At 48.7% G+C, this 20,756-nt stretch overlaps 1 protein-coding gene across 4 annotated transcripts; it reads right to left on the reverse strand.

Moving 5' to 3' along the window:
• Positions 1–1,220: 1,220 nt before the first annotated feature.
• On the reverse strand, positions 1,221–20,718 carry USP20 (ubiquitin specific peptidase 20). Of its 4 annotated transcripts, XM_050980942.1 has the most exons (25): positions 20,102–20,243; positions 17,041–17,151; positions 16,627–16,680; positions 15,897–15,959; positions 15,638–15,769; positions 14,906–15,002; positions 14,643–14,712; positions 13,960–14,073; positions 12,776–12,854; positions 11,009–11,450; positions 9,978–10,115; positions 8,670–8,782; positions 8,071–8,243; positions 7,518–7,612; positions 7,034–7,067; positions 6,778–6,823; positions 6,324–6,504; positions 5,780–5,906; positions 5,526–5,695; positions 4,835–4,916; positions 4,458–4,566; positions 4,014–4,116; positions 3,723–3,794; positions 2,845–3,039; positions 1,221–1,830 (listed from the first exon to the last, which is right to left on the reverse strand). In XM_050980942.1, the coding sequence occupies exons 2-24, from the start codon at positions 17,119–17,121 to the stop codon at positions 2,879–2,881; spliced, it is 2,736 nt and encodes a 911-aa protein (XP_050836899.1). In that variant the 5' UTR covers positions 17,122–17,151; positions 20,102–20,243; the 3' UTR covers positions 1,221–1,830; positions 2,845–2,878. The 4 variants fall into 4 exon arrangements, with proteins under 4 accessions (XP_050836899.1, XP_009091678.3, XP_050836898.1 ...); XM_009093430.4 differs by lacking the exon at positions 20,102–20,243 and adding an exon at positions 20,574–20,718 and having other exon boundaries at positions 1,221–3,039; XM_050980941.1 differs by having other exon boundaries at positions 1,221–3,039.
• Between the last annotated feature and the right edge of the window lie 38 nt (positions 20,719–20,756).

Here is a 20,756-nt window from a genome sequence, read left to right on the forward strand (position 1 = left end):
ACAGAATCAGCACTGCTGACTTAAAATAGAAAAGGCACAACTGAAGGGGTGGGGGAGAGCTGGGAGTGTAGAGCTGACAAAAAGGGAGAAGAAAATGAAATCAGGTTTTTGGATGGAGAGTTTGTGTCACAGTTACAGCAGAGCAATGGCTCTGCTCCCAGACACAGGAACACAGGAACTGAGCTGAGGGCAGGGAGCAGAAAATCCAACACTGAGGTTTGCTCCATCAGTCCCCACTGCATGAACAGCTCTTTCTGCTCCTCTTTTTTGCAATTAGCAAAGGGACCTGATAAAAAAGGGGGAAATGATTTGCAAAGAGAACTGATAAGAGATCAGCACTGGCACTGGCTCCCAGAGCTGTCTGAGGCATGCTCAGAAGTGCCAGGGCTGCCTCCTGTGGAGCTGGAGGAAAGCAAGGCTGCAGTTGGATCTCAGGTGAAATCAGGATGAGAATTAACCCTCAAGTGCCTGACCAGGCAAGGTAACCCAGAGCAGAGTCAGGGCTTTGCCAGAGCAGCCCTGGAGCTGTTTGTGGACCCTGAGCTGTCCCTGAGGGCAGTTCTTGGTGTCTCTGGGAAGGTTTGGAGCTGTTCAGTTGCCAGGTGAGAGATTTCTTTGTAAGATCCAAGTCTGGACAGCTGACTCCAAGCTGCTCAAGAACAAACTGCATGTTCTTATCACCCAGCTCCAGTTCTGCTTCTTCAAACATTTCAGGCTCCAGCTGAGGCTGCATCACTCACTTGGGCAGGGAATTCCTGCTGCTCCAGCCCCTGGGGCTGCTTTAGAAACTCTGTCAATTCCCAGTCCCAGAGCCTGGTGTTCCCTGGGAACAGGCTGCTGACTGTGTTACCAAGGGAGGGGAATGGACCTGCAGGGATATTTGGCCATGCAACAGTGACAGGAAACTCTTGCAGAATTCTGGAACAGCTCAATGAGACTTCAACTCCTTCCCTTGCAAGTTCCAGGATAATAATAATGTCAATGAGCAGAGAGCATCCAGAGCTCCAGGCTTTCTGAGGCACTCTCAGGTACAGTGGGGTTAATGAACGGTGGCCTCAGACTCCTCTTGCTGCTGCCCACAAGGATCTGTCCCCACACAGCCTCTGGTCAGCAGGAAGTTTGGATTTTATTTTACATTTAATTTTCTTTTTTTTTTTTTTTTTTCTTGTTCCCCACCCTGCTCCCTGGAGCTGTCAGCCCCTCTCACCAGGCAAGGCAGGCCTTGTTGAATGCACATGTATTTATTGTACCACTTTCAGCACAAGGTCTAACACTGAAGCACAGGAGTGTCATTACAGTCTGTACAGTATCCTCTGGAACACAGACAACACAGACATGCAACCCTGCAGGCTCTGCAGCACATCCCAGGGCTGCTGCACTGGGGAGTAAAGACAGCTTGGAACAATGAGAATCTCAACAGTGGCTCATTCTCTGACCTCCCCTAGGGTCTGGCTGGGTCTAAACAAGCATCCCATGAACAGAACTGTAAAATGAACATGCTGAATCAATTATAGACAATTTTTAAAGAAGTTGCTTTATGCAACAAATACTTTACTAAAACAAAATAAAAAAAAAAAGAAAAAAACCCATGAAGGCCACATTTTTCTTCTTAAATTCTGTCCTACCCCCTTCTATGTCTAAGTCAAGGAGCAGCCTTTCCCTCCCGTTTTTCCTGAGGAGGTCCCAGCTCCCTGCAGTGTCTGGCACCACTCAGGTCAGACTTGGGGCTGTGGCATCACTCACACCATGAACAGAGTTTGGCTCCTCAAGCTCAGCTCTGCCTCCATTGAACTGCACTCAAAGGCTTGCAAAGATTCAACTCCTGCCTTGCTGCAAGATGAACAAAAAGCATGTTAAGAACAGCCCTGCTGAGAAAAGTGGAGTTTGGCCTTTTTTGCCCTCATTCCTGTCTCTGCTGAATTGGTGGCAGCAGATCTGGGAGCAAATTGATTCAATGAGCCACTGTACACACAAAGGGCATCTGGAATGACCTCAGCACACAGGTGGGGCTTGTTTGCACAAAGAGCTCCTTCCTACAAAGCTGCTTCACCAGCCTGGGCCCTGCTCAGCCCCAGGTGCCCCCTCTGGAGGGGCTCTGTGTGAACAAAGGGCCCCTCCTCAGCTTCACCCCCTCACCAGCTGAGGGGAGACAGACACAGGCTCATGGCAGGGTCAGTCTGAGGAAGGCTTTGGGAAGGAGGAGCCTTCCAGCCTTGTTATCCAAAACTGTGCTGAACACAGGAGATCAGACACAAGGAGAAAATAAAATTGTGCAGACCATGAAGGTGTGGGTTTGGGAGTGAAAGGAGAAGGGAATAGCTTCTAACTGAATTTGTAAGAATTCAATAAAGAGCAAAACTAGGAAGTTGTGGCAGACCACCAGCACAAAACCACAGGAGACCCCGTGGCTTTACTTAGACTTAAAACCAGGTTTCTCTGCTTGTAACACTGCCTGCTGGAAACATAATGTCTCATTATCTTTACATGTTTGAATTAAAAAGAGAAGTGCCAAAAGCAAAACCTGCAAAGGAGCAGAGCTCAGTGCACTGGGGCCAAGCTGGGAGTGCTGGTTTGGTGTAAGCAAAGGGAAGGGAGAGGGCTCAGGTCAGGACAACCCTGTGACTGTGGCTGCAGCCTCTGACCACGGCTTCAGCCAGAGGGGAGGTGCAGCTCTGTGCCAGTCTCTCCCAGCACCACCCCGTGCTCAGGGCCACATGAGAGGAGGAGGAGGAGGAAGCCTGCCTGCCCCGGGAGTGGTGGGGGAGCTGCACACACCTTGAGTCCCAGACAAGGGAGGATTTGGACCCCGCAGGATTCCCAGCCTCCCGTCCCTCACAGAGGTACCTGTGCCGTCCCTGCCCTGCCCCCTCTGCACAGATCACACTGCTCGTGTCTCTGCTTCAATCTTCTGCTCCCCGTGGAGGTTTTCCAGTTCCTGCACCTGGGCCACGTTCTGTCTGATGGCAATCTCGGGGCCCCCTCCGTACAGGGTGCTTAAATAAACCCAGGTCTCCTCGGAGATCTGCCCGTAGTCAGCACCTGGAAGGGAAACAGCAGTCACCGGAGGCAGTACAAGGGAAAGGTCAGGGCACCACAAGGCCAGGATTTCCCCTCCAAACAGCTCCCCCCAAAGGCCCATCCCAGGAGGAGGAGAAACCGGTGGTCCCTCCACAAAGCCCCTGCAGTGCCACCTCCTGCTGGAAGCACCAGTGTGTTCTCCATTAATCCATGTCCACAAGTACCACATCTACACATCTGTTACAACCCTCCAGGGGTGGCGACTCCACCACTGCCCTGGGCAGCCTCTTCCAAACCCTGACAGCTCTTCCCATAAAGAAATTTTTCCCCAATATCCAATCTAAACCTTGCCAGGCACAACCTGAGGCTGTTTTAACTTTGGGAGCTGGACCACAACAGCTGCTGGGAGAAGACCACATCAAAAGCAACACAAGATCAAAGCTCCAGCACAAAGGGGAGTGGTGGAAGGGGCCTGGGGAGCAGCAAGGCAGGAGCTGGGGGTCTGCAGAACCAGTCACAGCAGCAATCTGGTCATGCAGGAGCTGCCACTGGAGAAATGGCTCACTCAAGGCAGGGGCTGGGCAGAGAATTGTCACCCTCTGCAGCACCATCTTGCTCTGTGACTTCATTATGCACAACCAGATCCAGTGGAACAGTCTCTTTTACCTTTTAGGAGCACCTCAGGCAGTAAGCACCAGCCTTACCCTGCTTGACTTGCACGTGGCCACCTGGTTTCGTGAGGGCAATCTTGGTGTTGTCAATTGGTCCAGGGGGCTCTGTAGGAGAACAAACATGTCAAAATCCTTGCTGCCTCCAGATTCCTAACTTCTCTTGATCATTTTTGTCCTGGCCTGGGGACCTGCAGGCAGCCCCAGTGGCTGGTGCCTGAACCCTGCCCAGCTTTGTCACCCCATCCAGGGGCAGTGCTCAGCCAAGTCCCAGCACATGAACTCATTTCCCTCCCCCCTGACAGACCCCCAGTGCCTGATCCTTACCATTATCCTTGCCCTTGACAAAGGCCTCCCACTCCCGGAACCACTGCATGCTGATACAGTAGATGACACTCGGAGACTCCTCTGCCTGGAAAGCCTTGTTCAGCTGGGACAGCAGCAACAGAGAAACAGGAAGGACTTAGTCACTCCTGAGATCTTGGGGGGGCCCTCCACTAACATTAAGGCAGCCTTGCCATTCTCCAGAGGAACCCCATGAAATTCCTTCCTTACACCCTGTTCTGCTCACAGAGCAGGCACAAGACAAAGATGGTTTCACACTTTCTGTCTGCACAGCACTGCCATACCCCAGCTGCCCCTCTGCACTGGGGAACCCCCAGGCCAATCTCCTGGCTGTGCTGCAGATCACATTCTGGAAAACAGGCAGTTCTCCAGGTCTGCATTCCCAGTCCTGCCCTTTGCCTTGCTCCAGGTGCTTCCCATGCCAACCTTGATGAAGGTGTCGATTTCGATCCTCCTGCGCTTGGCCAGGGCTTCGATCTCCACTTGGCAAATGGAGCACACATACAGATGGTTCACAGCAGGGCCACCCCCAAACCTGGGCACAGGGAGAGGCAGAACAATGGAGAACTACAGCAGAGTGGAAACTCTTCCCAGCCCTGCATCCTGCAGACAGGGATTTTTATACTACTCCAGACACTGGTTCCTGCAGCTGAGGGCACAGAGCTGCCTTTACTCAGCCACAATTTTGCTCTTCTGGTTTATCTCTTGCTGTCTTTTTGGGACAGACACTGATACAGCTCATCCTGGCTTAGATCAGGACACTCTACAAATACTGGGAGAAAGAATGGAATAGCCATATTCACCTGTTGTAAAGATATTCCCACACGTTTTGGGGCAGAATCACAACCAGGTCATCAATGTAATGGTATTTATTAGGAGGGATCCCTGTGGAGGAAAGGCAAGAGGAAGAGTTAATCAGGGATCTCATTATTGTGTGTACAACAGACACAGATAAGAAGGCAGATTTTCTACTCTGAGAACTCTGATTCCAGAATCTGCATTCTTTGCTAATGCAAGGCAGTCATAAGTTCATTAACTGAGGAGGTTTCTCAATCCATGGCCCTAATTTCTAATCAAGTGCTTCATTTCCAATTTAGGAGAGAGATTTACAAACACTGAGTGCTCCCCAGCATGGCTGATGAAACAGCAGCAGAGTCAGATGTGCTATCAGCTCCTTTCCCTAAACAAACCCCGAGGGCCAGCCCTGCTGACAGGGTAACACAGATAAACCCTGCCCTATCTGCTTTCTACAGGTTTGTTTTTAAACACAGAGAACTGAAAACTGTTGTTTCCCAGCACTAAACATCCCCCCAGGCCTCCAACCAGCAGCACAATGGGTAATTGTCTCGTCTCTCCCTGAGCAGGCTGGAGTTTCTGCCAAAGAGGATCCCACTGCAGCTTCCCCAGATCAGGATGGCAGCTGCAGCTTTTCTCTGCATTTGTCAATGCCCCAGGAAGCATCAGAGGTGCTGCTCCCAGGTCCAGCAGCCTTACCTCCATGGGAGCACAGAAAGGTGTGGTTGGTGATAGGCCCAGGCTCAGCAAAGGTGTTGAATTTATTGAGCCACTCTCGAGAGATGTAGAACTGGAGCAAACTGTGCTCCTTCATGCTGGCCAGGGACACGACCTTCTGCCGCTCTCTCACAGCCTCCTCACTGCTTTTCCTGGAGCAGGGGAAGGAGAACTCGGTGTGGGAAATGCATTTCCAGGTGTTCTGTCCCCAGGAAGGAGCTGAGGGCACAGCTCACCTGTAGAACAGCACATAGGCTTCTGCATTCTGCACCACGGTCTCGTGCACCTCGGTGACGTACTGGTCATCGAACTCGTACCACTGGCCATTGATCACGTTCTGGCAGTAGGCAATGTAGTGGCCACCTGGAACAGAAAGCACAGCACTGCTGGGATCTGCAGTGCAGACAGAAGGCAGGCCTGGGATAATGTCAGCAGCACAAACAGGATTAGCTGCTGGCACAGAACAGAGAGAGAGACGAAAAAAAAAAAGGATAATTCCTGTTCAGGCAAGCTTTGCTGGAGCAGCAGAGCCTGGCACTGTCACCCTGATTTGCCTTTCTTGGAAGAGCCTCTCAGCAAGACTGAACAGTGGGAAAAGGTTTGAGCCAAGCCTATGGGGAGGCTGAAAGATCTGCAGGGGATATGTCAGAAGCTGCTCAGTTCTCTTTCCAAAGGGCAGAGGCTGCTCAGGCTGAGAATGGAGGGGTCTCAGGAGGTGCTGGCTACTCCTGACCACCCTCCTGCCTCACTCACACTCCTCCCCTCCAGACAGGGACTTACTGCCAGCCGTGCCATGGTGACAGATGACAGACAGGAGGTCGTAGGTGGTGATCTGGGACACACACTCCTTGGCCAGGAAGGGTCTCAGGTCCAGCCCCTCCAAGGGGAAGGAGACGTGGCTGTTGATCTTGAAGGAATACATCACCTCGTGCCGGAACCGTTTCAGGTGGATGCAAAGGATCTAAAAGACCAAGGACAGAGGACACCAAAGGGCAGTTTTGCCATGTGAGCTCTGGGAGCACACCACATCTCTGTGTGTCTGATCTTTGCAGGAGTTCTTTGCCTGTTTCTCATGAATCCTGCTGGCTCATCAGCTTAGACTGAGAAAGTCTCTTCTGATCTAAATACAGATTAGATATTTTTGCCACCAAAAGACCTGCTGGTTTTATTCTATCTCTGGCCTCCTGATCTCCTCCGTGGCTGCTAGAAGAGAATTAGGAAACATTTTACCCACCTCTGGGAGCCGGAGGACTTTGCAGTACTTTACTCCATTCCGCAGCCTGAGGGAAGAAAAGAAACCAGCTGTGAGGACTCTCTACAGCAAAGGCATAGCTGGGTCTTGCTCACTTTGGAATCCAGGACAAATCCTGAATTCCAGCAGAATTGTCCAGGCATAGGACACAGCAAAATATCTGACAGCAGTACAGAGAAGTGAAATTCCAGAAATAAAACTCCAGACATGCAACACAAAACAGATAATGCCAACTTACTTCTTGCACCGTTCACAGCTGTACATGTTGTCCCCTGTAGAGAGAGAAGAGAGCCATTATGCAGCTGCTCAGAGCATACAAGGCTGACACAGCTACCTTTCCAGACAGGGCAGAGAAAGCAGATTAAGAGCCTTTTGGGCAGGCCAGGGATGAGAAAAGATCAAAACAACTCCTCTCAGTAAGTGTAGGCAAGAAAGGGATGCAGCCAATTAGCAGGAAGGGTGAGAAAGTGAAGAAACTGAGGAGCCAGAGCAGTCAACCAACCCACAGCTCTGTCTGCTCCTCACTAAGGACACCCACCCAGATTTCCCAGCCCTGAGCAGGTAGAAAAGTTCCCTCCTGCTCAGAGATGCTGAGCTGCCAACTTTTGGCACTGCCAGTCTCTAATGACACACCAAGGCAGGATTTTTAGGAGATTTAATCTGCCTTTGAAATTATTATATAATGCTTCTCCATGCTGTCAGACCCCACCAAAAAAACTCACCTTTCAACTCATCTGCTGCAAAAAAGGCAGCAAGGCAATCCTCCAGTGTCACCACGGGACCCCAAAACCAGCTAGGGATACAGGACACCACAAATCTGCAGAGGAGAAGAGATTAAGAGTTATAAATAAAATAGCTGAATGCTTTGGCACACAAAACCCCAAGTGGATGATAAATTTCCTTCTAGCTGTAGGTCCTAAGCTCATCCCACATCCCAAAGGAGCAGGGAAAGCACAGCTGCTCTCAGCTGATGCTCCTACTCAAACTGGAAATGATTTGGAAAACTACACCAGGAATTAATTTGCTCTGGAGGGCGAGTCTGAGGCAGCAGTGAGGGGTGATCAGCTGCACAAGAGCTCTCAGGTGTGTGACAGATCTAGAGGAGCAGTAACAACTGGTCCCCATGAAAAGGCTCAAAGCCCTGTGAGGTTCACACACTGTCCTCTAAGGAAAGGTTCCAGCTGACATGCCAATGTTAACACTGGTTAGGGACAGCTGCCTTCCAGCCCTGCAGGGCAAATCCCAGAGAACAGAGGGCCTGCAAAGGGAACACACCTCCGGATGTACTCCATGATGAAAGCAATCCAGCCCTGTGAGGCATAGTTGTCCCCACATGCTCCTGTCTTGGCTGGCACATTTTGGTAGATGGCAGAGTGCAGCTTGGCCAAGTCCTCTTTCCCTGGGATTGGGAGTGACAGGTCCTGGAACGTCTCCACGGTTGTAGAAACCTGGAAATATCCAAGAGGAACAGGTCAGGGTTTCCCTTGTGTGTAATGGAGCTGGCACCTGACCTTCATCACCTTTTATCACTGTTTGGATTTAGCCTAGGCTAGAAACCTGAGCTGGCAGCAGGAGCAACTCCCTGTGGCTAATTATTCTTCCCTGCTGTCAGCACTGACTTCTGTCATGGGCTTTGTAGCACTGGACTCAGTTTCCTGATGTGAATGTGATACTGCTAGGTCAACTCAGTAACACAGATCAGCAAACACAGAAACACATCTCTTTGGCATGGCCCATTCTCACACCTCCCCTGCCATCACCTATGGCCACACTAGCTGCATCCCACAGGATTTGCAAAGAGCAGCACCACTCCCTAGGATGAGATCTACAAGCACAAAGCCCGTGCTGGTGACTGGGAGGCCCAGGACACTCACTCTGTCACAGGTGAGGCACTGCACCAGGCTGAGGATGGAGCCGTCAAAGATGTCGGAAATCACACTGCGGTACCGGAGCTCTTTCTTCTTTTTCCCAGAAGCCTGCATCTGGGCTGGAGAACAAGGAATGACCCTCTCAGTCTGCAGTCTCCACAGAGGCACACAACCACACAAGAACACAGGACAAGCATTGTCCTGATGTTCAGACCCTATCCCAGGGATATGGTGAGGCAAGTTGTGAAGAGACACGGAGGATTCTGCTGCTCTGTGGGAGAGGAAACCAACTGAACCAACACCAGTTGGCCCTCAGGAGGGAGAAATTGTTGTACTGGAACTCCTGTTTCCAGCCTTTTACATGTTTAGAAGCCCAGCCCTGCCACAGACAGTCCCTGGTTTTCCAAGGTCTTGTGACACTTTGCTCCAAGCTTTGCATTTCACTTCCTCTCCCCCTCTGCCTTTGTACTTTGTCCCTTTTTTCCCCCTCTGACATTTACCACGTGTTCCCCAAGTGTCTTGCACTGGAGAGGACTCTCCACAGCAGGGACTGGCCAAATGCAAGGTTTTGTTTAACAACAAATCCCGTCCCCACACACACGTGCAGGCAGACAGAGTGGTTTTCATGCAGCCAGAACATCTGCAGCTGTGCTGACCTCAGCCAAGGGGCTGAAGAAAGAATGTCCTCATGCAGCAGCTGGAGGGACAGTGGTACAAGCACAAGCCATTGTGTTTGCAGACTGTGCAGCACTGAGGGATTTTGATTTGCAATTTGCTCTGGGATGAAGGGACCAGTTTGATAACAACACAGGCCAGGCTCCGTTCTGCAGCCTGACAGTGCTCCCAGCACTGCAGGGACATCTGCAGCCCTAATTCCATTCCTGCGAGCCCAAGATGTCCAAGAGGCAGGAAGCTCTGTCAGTAACAGCATCTAACAGGCTGGCCCACATGCCATGAACTTCAAGTCTGGCAGACAAATGTTTATGTATTTCCACACTCCCCTAAAGGGACAGAGCCTGTGCCTGGGACTTGCAAGCAATTTTATTAATGACAAACACAGCACACAGATGCATACATGGATCATTTCAGGCTGCAGTATAAGAACACACTAGAACATCACTGTGCCCAGAGCTTGACTTTATCTACAGGTTTACTGTAGTCTTTGCCAAAAACTGTTTTAGAACACGCTGATGTCCAGGGGAACCAGCACTTCTTACATCTGTTAATCAAGAATTCATGATGGATTCCTTCTCTCCCCTCCTCTACGTGCCCCCCCCCCCCCCTTTGCCTCCCAGCAATCCCTCTTTGCACTACCTTTCTTGAGTATGTAGGAAGGTCCAAGCCTGGCAGGACTGGAGCGGGGAGGGCTGCTGGACAGCTTGGAGTGCATTTCATGATGGACTGGACTGCAGGGGCGCGAGGAGCAGCGCACATAGGCATCATTGTCAGGCTCTGTTTGGGAGAATGGGGAGGGAAAAGGGCACTGCTGAAAACCCCAGCTATGAAAGACAACTCCACTGCAATCTGTGTCAGCCTAGCTCTGTGTTCCAGCACAGAATCTTTCTCAAAGGCACAGTTCAGTGTCCATTAACTGTCCTGCTTGCACAGGCTGGCAGACACAGCTCCCTCAGTCACTGGAGAGAATGCATACGGAGCTGTACCTAACAGCTAATAATTACACACTAAAAAACCCCAGAAAACAACCTGCCGTTTTTTCACACTTATGACTAATTAGATTTTGCAGTTTGCTCCTGTAGCCCTAAACCACACAGACAGCACTGCTGCCTTCAGTGCCAGCTGGCAGAGTAAGACTCTTACATAAAGAAGCGTTGAAAGATCGGATATGTTCAGCTTGAGGTGACTCCACACTGCTGCTCTTTTCTTTTCCCTGAGACACAGAAATGCTCAAACTGCCTTTCCCTTTTCTCTCCCTAAAGTCCATAGTCCAACATTAGCAAATACAGCCAATATAGCAAATTCTGCCATGCCTTTTCCACAGTTAGTATTTCCCCAGGCCAGCATATCAAATAAAGAGATGTACACATATCAAACCTTTTCTCTTAAAAAGCATCAATACGTGCAGGCTTGGCAGAAGCAGCTCTCACTGCTGTGCCTTTACTCAGCTCACAGCCTAGCTAAGCACCTCTCTGGCTCACCAAATACACTTCCTTACAGAAGCAATTGTCCAGAAAGGCAGGGACTGAGGAAAACCTTGGATGCAAAATCTTTTGAAACACAAAGAAGGAAGAATCACACTATGTGTTTGCCACTGCACTACACCACAGTGCCTGTGGAGGATGGTAACACATCTTCCTGGAAATATCCCAATTGAAAGAAGGGTATACCTGGTGTCCTACATGGGCTGGCAGGACAGGGAGCTGGCAGCATCTCAGGTGAGGCTCTGCCATCCACTGGCATCATCGTAGTATCAACATCTGCATCCTCATCCACCTGCTCTGAGTTGCTGCGCCGATGGCCACACGAGAACTTCCTGTCCTTCATCCTCTCTTTCTCTGAGATCCCTCTCCCTGCTTCATCCTGGATCAGCAGCTCTGTCTCTGCCAGGGAGCTGCTGCCCATGCTCCCTGAGGTCCGACTCTGGCTCTCTCCTTCACCCCTGTCACTGCTGGAGTCACAGGAGAGGAACTCGTCCTCTGAAGGGCTCCGGTCGCCCTCCCGCTTGTCCTCCTGGTCACTGGTGTCCAAGTCCCTCGTCTCTGCAACAACGGGTTCCTTCAGCTCCTCATGGAGCTGATCCATCAGGCAGCGCAGGAACTCCTGTGTGTCCTGAAAACCAAGATTCCATGTCAGTATCCAGCCAGAAACAGGGCAAATGAGAGGGGCAAAAGAGGAGATGCTCAATTCACAGCTGACTCCAAGAGTACCACAAAGGTGAGCCTGCTCTGCAGCACACAGACCCAGCTGAAGCAGGGCCATGCACCAAAGGGCCTGTCTGTTACAGAAATGCTTTAACTCCTGCATAATTAAGGGCCCAATTTTTTATCTGAATATCTTCAGCTGAAAGACTGAAAAGACAGAGAGCAGCTGTAGAAGGCAAACCAGGAGAGCATTTATCAGGGTTTGCCACAGATAATAGGGAAAAAGCAAGGAGAAAACTGATGAAAACAGCAGGCCCTGGAGAACAGCCTCTTTCCCACAAACACATCTTAGGAACACTGACTTCTGCTCATGACAAGCCACCTCTTAGAGAGGGCAGATTAAAATCTTTAATAAACAGGGAGAGGAACCAGAAACTCAAAGCTATACAGTCTAGCTGCAAGCTCCTACATTCATAATAGATGGTAAAAGAGCTGATACATTGGCTTCAAAGGAGCTGCTGGAAAGCAAGCTGGTATTTTGACAACTGCAGAAAGTTAATTACGACCTTTCAGTTGTTTTATGAAGTTTGGCTTTTAGCCTGCCCTGCCTACCTTTCAAATTTATCTCTTCAGATCAGAGTTTTCCAATCCAACGTATTTCACATCAAAGACAAATATAGAAGTTCTTTCATTAATCATTATTTTTATTCTTTGTTTTGATTTCTTGTCACTATCACAGTTTTGATGCACTGTCACTTCTCTAGTAAATTTTCTAATCATAGTTCGTTGTTTACATTTTGTCATAAAGAACAAACAGAAGAGCTCCACTGATAAAGACTTCAAAAGAAAAAAAGGATACTACCTCTAAATAAGACTTAGTTTTGCTGTAATTCCCCAGAAAAATAATATAGAACATTCATATATTTGAATTTTTAGTGTGGATTTATCCAGGTTCCTCAGCTCTGACATGAATAAATAATACCAAACTCCCAGAGAGCAGATATCAGTAGATCTCAAAGCTATTTATACAGGATTTGACCACCATCATTTCAGAGGTGAGCAAGCTGACACAAGGAAACGAATTGATTTGGTTCCAACAAGCCAGAGACAAGCCTGAAAAAGAATCCAGCTCTCCCAAATCCCACCCAAGTGCTCTATCAGATCACTGATATTAACACAGAGAGGCCATGACCCCCAAGCTTAAGCTCTTCCTTCTAAACACGAGCACCACCACTGCAAGAATGAAATTCCCTCTGTCTTTGGAATAATGGCATGGGTTTTTTCAGGCCCCACCTGCTGTGCATAGCCTCGGAACATGGGGTTGACAAGCTTGATTCCATGGGATAGACTGCTTGGAACAACATAACTCGGGCTGTTTAGACATGGAAAAAGAAAAAAGAAAAAGTCAGTTTGCTTATTGGGCTTGGAGCCAGTTTGTCTAACAGGCCATAACAGAGGGTGTGGTGTGTAATTAAAGAGGCCAGAAGATAATTATGCACCTGCAAAGCCTGAGTAGAGATTTCTGCATGAGCTGGGTGACAAGCACACCAAGACAAAGAAAACACCTTGCAGTCATTTCAGTCTGTCTTTCCAGAGAGACCCTTCCCCAAAACACATTTCACTTACAGCTCTGTCACACTTTGAGTGTGGGAAGTGATTCTTTCCAGAGCAGAGTTTAGCAATCAGTTACTTTGTGTGATTTTCCAGCACCATGTTTGTCTCAAAATCTGGGCAGGCTGATCACCCAGTAAAAGAGATAAATTCAATCAATGCTAAAATGACATAATATTGCTTCAAAGCCTACAGCCTCCTCCTCTACAAAGACACAGTTCACCTTGCTCCATATCTTACTTATTCCTTGTTAATAATGAACTTGAGGCAAACATGCAATGCCATTTAAATTCCTGTTTTGATGGGGTTTAATTTATTTCACAGAGCAGACATCTTCAGATTTAAACAAAGCTACATAATTTTGCACTGTCCTTTGAACTGGTCCAGAATTTGAATCTATAGCAAACCAAAATGTCACCTGCATTTTCCACTCTTCTCAGTAAAAATCACTTTTTTCATCCAAATCATCAATTCCTCTGCTAATCAAGAGCAGTGCAATTAACTGCTGGCCACTGAAGTCCATGTAAAATACTTGGAGATAGCCCCAAGTATTCCCTTACTCCATCATTTTTCTTCAGTGCCAACAGTGGAACTATATTTTAAAAAACTTTTCCTTTTAAAAATTTTAATATTGAGAATGAATTATTTTCACTGACATCAATGTGCCCATTTCATCACCAGCAGCAGGAGATGGGATCTCCTGGATCCCAGGGAATCCTCACATCCCCAACCACACAGGGGGTTAAATCACTGCCTCAGACAATGCACTTGTCCCTGAGGATCAGATTTCCTCTCTGCTGATGCCAGATCTCAGAAGTAGCACACCTCTGAAACCTGGCCAGGTTAGGTCAGGTGTCACCACGCACCGTTTCTTGTGCCAAACCTCAGACACCAACTTCTGGTAACTTTTGCACAGGGCAGGTTTCTTATCCGTACGGACCAGTCCACCACATTCCAGGAAAAACTGTGTCAGAGGTGGGCTACAAGAGAAAGAAAAACAGAAGAATTCAGCCCACAGAAATTTTTCCTCTGCTTCTATTCATTTATCAAAACTTCATGCAGGCCTTATCAAAAGCATGCTTAAGGTACTGATTTTAAACCAAGGGAAGAAGTGATTCCAGATGCACACTTGGATCAAATGAAAAAGGCTGATCTGAACCTGCTCTCAGTACAGAAAAGATCCTGGAATTGAGTTTCAGCAGGATGGCTAGAGAATATTTTAGGATATAGGTTATTAGAATGATGTCAGTGGGGAGAATAAAGAGACATGACATGGCTTTCTCTGGGATAAATAATTGCTGTTGCAACAGAAATGATGAAGTTTTACTTCAAGCATTCATCTAAACATGAGTCTTGTACATAGCCACAAGCTGGCTGGTCCCTCAACTCCTACTGTAACACTTCTGTTGCCCTAAAAAACTACTATTTTTTTCTGTCCCCAGCCTGGCTAATCTCTCTTTGCAAGACTCATGAAGGTTTCAGATCAGAGGTGACACTTTTGGTATTTAGTGAAGTCAGTTAAGACAACACTGAAAGCCCTAAGTCCTACCAGTTTGAGAGAGCCTGAAGTGCTGCATTCATGTAGCAGGAGTTCCCAAGATTTTTCATTCCAGTAAGGCCTAAAGCACAAACAAGAGAGGGATGAATCACTTTCAAGATGTGCTGCTTTCTATATTCCTCCTCCCCAAGGAGAGGGAATCCAGCCCTTTCTAGGCAGTCTCCCCATTCTGCTGCCAAGAACTCTCTCAGTGCAGGTCCTACAGACTGCAGAGCTGCCCTGCCAGCCCTTTCATCAACTCAATGCAAAGTTACCTCTTGGTTTCAAATCATCGTCCTCTGATTCAGATTCGCCTTCATCAGCCACTGCAATGGGAACAGCTTTCAGAGGGTGAGCAGGCAAAGGAGAATCCTAGATTAAAGGCAGAGAAATAAGTATCAGTCACAGGACTGCTTTGAAAAATGAGATGTGAGAGATATTATCTTACATATAAATCAAGTCAGCCTTCAAGAAAAGTAGAAGGAAGAACAGGTTGTACTGTCTACCCTTCTCTCTGAGGTAGCAGGGAGTGGAAATAGTGCCATTACTGCTTCCAGTACATGTGATAAGAAACATCAGGAATGAGCAGCAGTGTTACAAGTACATTGTATTTCTGGTCTGACAGCTGAAATTTCCACGGGCCATGCATTGGAAATGAAAATGTGACAGAAAGGTTCTTCTCTCATGCAGATACCCAATTGGAAAGGTTAAAAATAAAGTCAGAATGGATATTCAAGTCATAGAATCATAGCATCATAAATTATTTGGGTTGGAAGGGACTGCAAAGCTCATCTAATTTCCACCCCTAAGTCATTTGTCTTTTTACTGGGACACCCTGTAAGTCAGGGCTAGTGGTCCCCTGGCTACTGGCAGCCACTGTCAGTGAAGTTATCCCCATCACAGCACACACTGCACCATGGCAGGAATCACATGGCTAATTTTACACCAGGCAAACGTTTTAAAACCTGGCCAGGCTCCCAGCCCTGCCCTGTGTGCCACAAACCCACCGGCTCAGGGAACTTGCTGGGGGGTGAGGGGGGCTGAGCTGCCAGGCGCTGCTCCAGGAACACCTCCTTCTCACAGGCATAGCACCACACACGGAACGTGGTCAGGTTCACTGTCAGGTTGTGCTTCTTGGCCTGGAAATCCAAAATGAAACAACAGATCTCCTCTGGCAGCTGGCCTGAGCTGGAGCACAGGACTACCAGGACATGGAACAGGGAAAATCCAATTCTGTTTAAATGTGGGGAACAGAGAAAAGCTCACCTGTGCATGAAGTGTGCTGTGGTCAGCAAAGGACTCCCCACAACCAACATAAGGACAACCAATCTAGAGAGGGGAAAGAGCCAAAGCACAATGGGCACATCAAGTTAGACTCTTCAGAAAACAGTCTGTAACTCCAGTCCCAGCAGCAGCAACTTCAGAATTATTTTCCCAGTTTTCTAGCCTGTTTTTTATTCTGGGCCCAAAAGAAGACAGAAATTTAGAATATACAGAAATTTAGAAGTGATTGAAGAAAGAAAACCTGGAACCAGGTTTGCACGCAGGAAAAGTCTCAGTTCCAAGGCCATTGCTCCAACAGGGATCTCATCTGAGCAGCCCCAAGCCCAGGCATTCCAGTGTAAAAATAAACAGTTCCAGCCTGCCTCAGTGTCCCATGGATTCCCTCCCTCCTCACATCCAAGGTTTCACCCTGCAGCCCTTCCATAGGTACCAGCAGAGGCAACACCCAGCCAACAACCAGCACTGGGGAATTTATTATCTCCTGCTGGGAATGGCAAGCACAATCCCCTACAAGGACTGAACTGTTACATCTTGTCAGACTGTGACAGTGTTACCCTTTCAGTGTTACTGGAGAGTTTCCTCCTTGGAATCCATCAAAAAACAGTGTATAGTTCTGCTGTGAACCTCTTCTTTTCTCCCCACTCTTTTTTCAGTATAAATGCTCTTTGAGTGAAGCCCCACTACATCATGCACACAAACAAGCTATTTTTACCTGAAGACAAGCCCAGAGGTTTGGTCCCACAGCTCCACAAGACTGGCAAGTTCCCTGCATATTGATGATAAAAGGAGGCTTGTTGTTTGATATTGAAGAAACCAAGTCCTTAAAGAGTGAGAAAGCTCTATAAAACAGCCCAGCCTTCAGCTTATAGCATTTCATCCCTTTCACCACACTTCCAATCAGATAACACAATTGCACCATTTTAGCTAAGTGACACATTCAAGCAGGATAAAATGACCATGAGAAGTTTGTGAGGTCACAAAGGGTAATTTTATGGGACATGTGGGTACATCAGTGGGGAAAAGAGAGTTTCTCTCTGGAGATAGGCAGTGTTTTCTTCAGAAAGCAAACATGCAAATCCATGCACAACAGCTAAAAGGGAAAGAACAGAGAGCCACAACCCTGTACCTTGGATTTGAGCAGCAGATCATCCCTGGTCACCTCTCCTATGGAATCCAGGTGGGGACAGATGTCCCTTGTATCCCCCATTTTCACCAACACTCATGTGAGGAGGGTTTCCTAGGACAAAAAAGGATGGCTTCTTTCACTGCAAGTCAGATTGTAAGGAGATACCTGGGCATGTTTTGCATATTAGAGCTCCACATCTATCTTTAAGGTTCAGAGATTGAAACAAATCTGGCACAGTCTGGCCCCACTGCTGAGTGGCTGTGTTGTGGTATTGTAGGGAAGGAGCAAAGCCATGGGGAGGAGAGAGAAACAAATAAAGCTAATAATCCATAGCATGGAATGTGCCTTCAGAAATGCTGGGAGGTGCTCAGCACACAGGCACAGCTTCAGCAGCAAAGATACAAATCTAATTAGCTCATTTGCATGAAACCCTGATGAAAAGTGAAAGGTGCTGCAGCCCATGACCAGTACTTAGCCTGTGGTGTCTGTGAGCTTCATGCACCCAACTGTGCTGATCTGAATCTAACATTTCCTTGTTACACTTCTTCAGCAAACATTAAAAATATGATTAGTTCCAAATGAAGCTGGGCAAGAGGGAAATAGACTTAAATGAACTGTAACACCGATAAGCAGGCTCCAGTCTCTGAGGAATTTACCATTTCATGGGCAGATTTTTAACAGTATGAGCCACATAACTCAAAGTCTGTACAAAATATAACAAAACACTGTTCCACCCAGCTCATACTTCCAAGCACCACAAGAACAGATGATTTCATAGCTTATGAACACAATAAACACTTTTATCGTGGTCCATGGATAAATAAAAGACTTCAAATATGTCTCAGTAACATGGAGCTATTAAAAAAAATGAAAAGAGTTTGTATTTCTTAAGCATAGCTTAAATAACCTTGCTCATGGCTGCTAAAAAAGGAGAAAAGAAGATAAGTGATATTAATAGCACAGACAAGGATCCAAAATATTACAGTTGGCTGGAAATGAAGCAGATGTGAAGAGCCCACATCATTGCAATAAAGAAGTGGAAAAATCTGATGAACTCAATGTTAATGATTCCAGCAGCCGCATGGCTGCTACACTCTGTTTTTTTTAACATTTTGAGGACATTTGAAACAATTCCCAGTGTTATCTGGTCTGAATCACTGACAGGAGGGAGAAAAGAAAAGAAAGATTATAAATGAGTAGGCTGTATCAGTAACACTTATCTTGGGAGTGGAAAAGCTTGCCTAGCACCTTGTCTAGGCAGAAGATAAACCTCAAGGCTAATTTTACACTGTCTTCCCAGCACTCTTTAGAACTCAGTAAACTGATGGGAGGAGCAAAGGGAGAAGAAATCATATGTGTATGGTAGAAAACACCACAAGGGGTGCTGACCTGGATCTCAATAACTTGTGAAGAAAAGCTTAACAAACAACAGAGCAATTTCATGCAGTTTCACAGAGAAGTAACATAGCACCATGTAACACATATTGATTTAAAATACAAATGACAAGAGCACAGCAGCTTTGAATAAAACTGGGACATTTCAGGCTCTGAGTTCCTTCACCAAAACAGACCCCTTTCCCCAAATGCATCAGCTGGTCCAGTTAAAAAAAAAAAAAAAAAAGTATCAATGCTACATTTGCTATTTCAGCATCCTTATTTCTTATCTCTCTCCCAGATGTTCCCCAGAAAATCTAATGAACAAAATATTGTTTTAAAATGAATTCCAGACCTCATACCTTCACCAGCTTAAGCTAACTGGGAACTGGTTTTGAAGCACACTTTGTTAAGTAGAGTCATCTGGATGTGGATGGTTTCAGTGTATCTGTGAGACCACCCCTCTCCCCAAAATCAACACCATGCCTTTAGACTCTCCAGCACTGGAGTGCTGATCTTCCCACACAGCACTTCCCTTTCTAAACAATGCAGGGAAAGCTTCATTTTTGCCTCTCAGCCCTGACCACACACACCAGAATAAGGTTTGTGACTGTTCAGAAGGCAATATTCAACTTCTGTCTTCCCACAACTCTGCCCTAAGAGCTATAGCTGCCACACACAGCTCAAACTCTGCTCAGGAACCCAGGAATTTCATAAAAGCTGCCAGAGAGCTGAACTGTGCTTGTCAAAATGTACTGTGTATGATGGGAAAAGAAGTTATCCTAAAACAAGTCCTTCAGCCTTTCTCAAGCACCACTGAGGGAGGACAGTACACGAACATGTCAGAACAGCTCCTCCGTAACTGCAACCTACTTTCAGTCGCTTCAGCTGCTGCCAAACCCAGCCTCTCTGCCTTCCACAGGAACACATTTCTAGGTTTTTGTTGCTTGTTTTTTTTTTTTTTTCTTAAAACAACTGTGTGGTTTTGTACCAAAGCTAGAGCCAGCTGTCGAGTTTCAGATCCATGCAGGCTGACATTCTTCGGAGCAACTGCACAAATAAAAGAAATCTTTGCACTGTTCAGCTACAAAGCAACTACCAGATCTGGTCTTGCATAACCTACCAAGAGAAAGAAGTATCTGCAGTTGTGCTCCGAGATATTTTATACTTAAGATACTGAAGAAAGAAATATTTACCGAACTGCCCTAGTGACAAGGCAGAAGCAGAAAGCAGGTGCTGCGGGCTCGCAGCTGCATCAGGTATGGGAAAACCAGGAGGTTTCTGTGCAACACGCAAAGGAGAGCAGGTCTGAACACTGATTTATTGTGGGAGGTCACAACACAACGACTCACCTAGAGACTGAGCTCTCAGGCAAAAAACACCTGCGGGAAATCCCCCCTTCTCCGCTATGTCACTCCTCAAACATAGCAGACCCCCAAGACACAAGTCCCCTCCTGACAGACGCTACCGGACACGAGCGAGGCTGAACAGAAACAGCCTAAAGCCGCAAGGTCCCGCTCCCGGGGTCGGCAGCAGCCTCTGGGGGTGCAGGGCCGCCCCAAGGCCGGGGCACCGCAGGATCCGGGCCGGAGCCCCCGCGGCCGCGGCTGCTGCATCATCCCCGGCGCGGCCCGGCCGCCCTCCCTCCGCACAGCCCCGCGGCCGCGGCCCCGCCGCCCTCGCTCACCTGCGGGATGCCCGGGGCGTCGCCGCCCCCGCCCCAGGCTGGGCCGCCGGGAAGGGCCGCGGGGCCCGAGCAGAGCGGGGAAGCGGCGGAGGAGCGGCGGGTGCCGAGCAGGCCGGGGGAGGAGCGGGGCCGGGCCCGGTGGGGCGGGGCGGGGAGGGACGGAGCGGAGGAGGCGGTGGCGGCGCTGACCCCGCGGGGTCCCGGGGTCGGGCCCGAGGGCTCCCCGAGCAGACGGGGCTCAGCCCCCAAGCCGGTGCTAGAGGGGCGAACCCCGGCTCGTTCGGCCGGGGACCCAACAGAGCGGCTCGGCTGAAGGAGCCGCGTCCCGTTCCAAGGGCTGGGCTGTAAACCCGGGTGTGGGACCCCCGCTCCCCACGGCGCCTTCTCTTCACGGCGTCCCTGACAGGCACCGGCCACCGGCGGAGGCTGCGCTGCCGGGATTGCGAGATATGGAACGAGCCTCGTGACTTACTCGAGGTCTTCCCAGAAAAGACAGTGCGTGGCTCGGGCTGAGGGGGGTGGTACGAGGGCTCCCAGCCCCGTCCGGGAGGGCACGGAGCGCTCCCGGCCCCGCTCCCCGGCACCGCGGCTCTTGCCCGGCCGAGGTGCGGGCACAGGGGCGGTGTCGCCCGGCCTCGTCGCGGGGTTGTGGCGT

The sequence above is a fragment of the Serinus canaria genome, chromosome 17, assembly GCF_022539315.1.
Source record: "Serinus canaria isolate serCan28SL12 chromosome 17, serCan2020, whole genome shotgun sequence".
Lineage (NCBI taxonomy): Eukaryota > Metazoa > Chordata > Aves > Passeriformes > Fringillidae > Serinus > Serinus canaria.

Bases quoted from the DNA above. Each gene is read 5' to 3' on its own strand.
- USP20 (XM_009093430.4), bottom strand. From the start codon at position 17,121: ATGGGGGATACAAGGGACATCTGTCCCCACCTGGATTCCATAGGAGAG. The intron at 12,855-13,959 runs GTGCGTGGTGAC...ATGTCTAAACAG, and splicing joins GAGGTTTGGCACAAGAAACG to CCCGAGTTATGTTGTTCCAA. The intron at 7,068-7,517 runs GTGAGTTTTTTT...CTCTCTCTACAG, and splicing joins TGCAGCAGATGAGTTGAAAG to GGGACAACATGTACAGCTGT.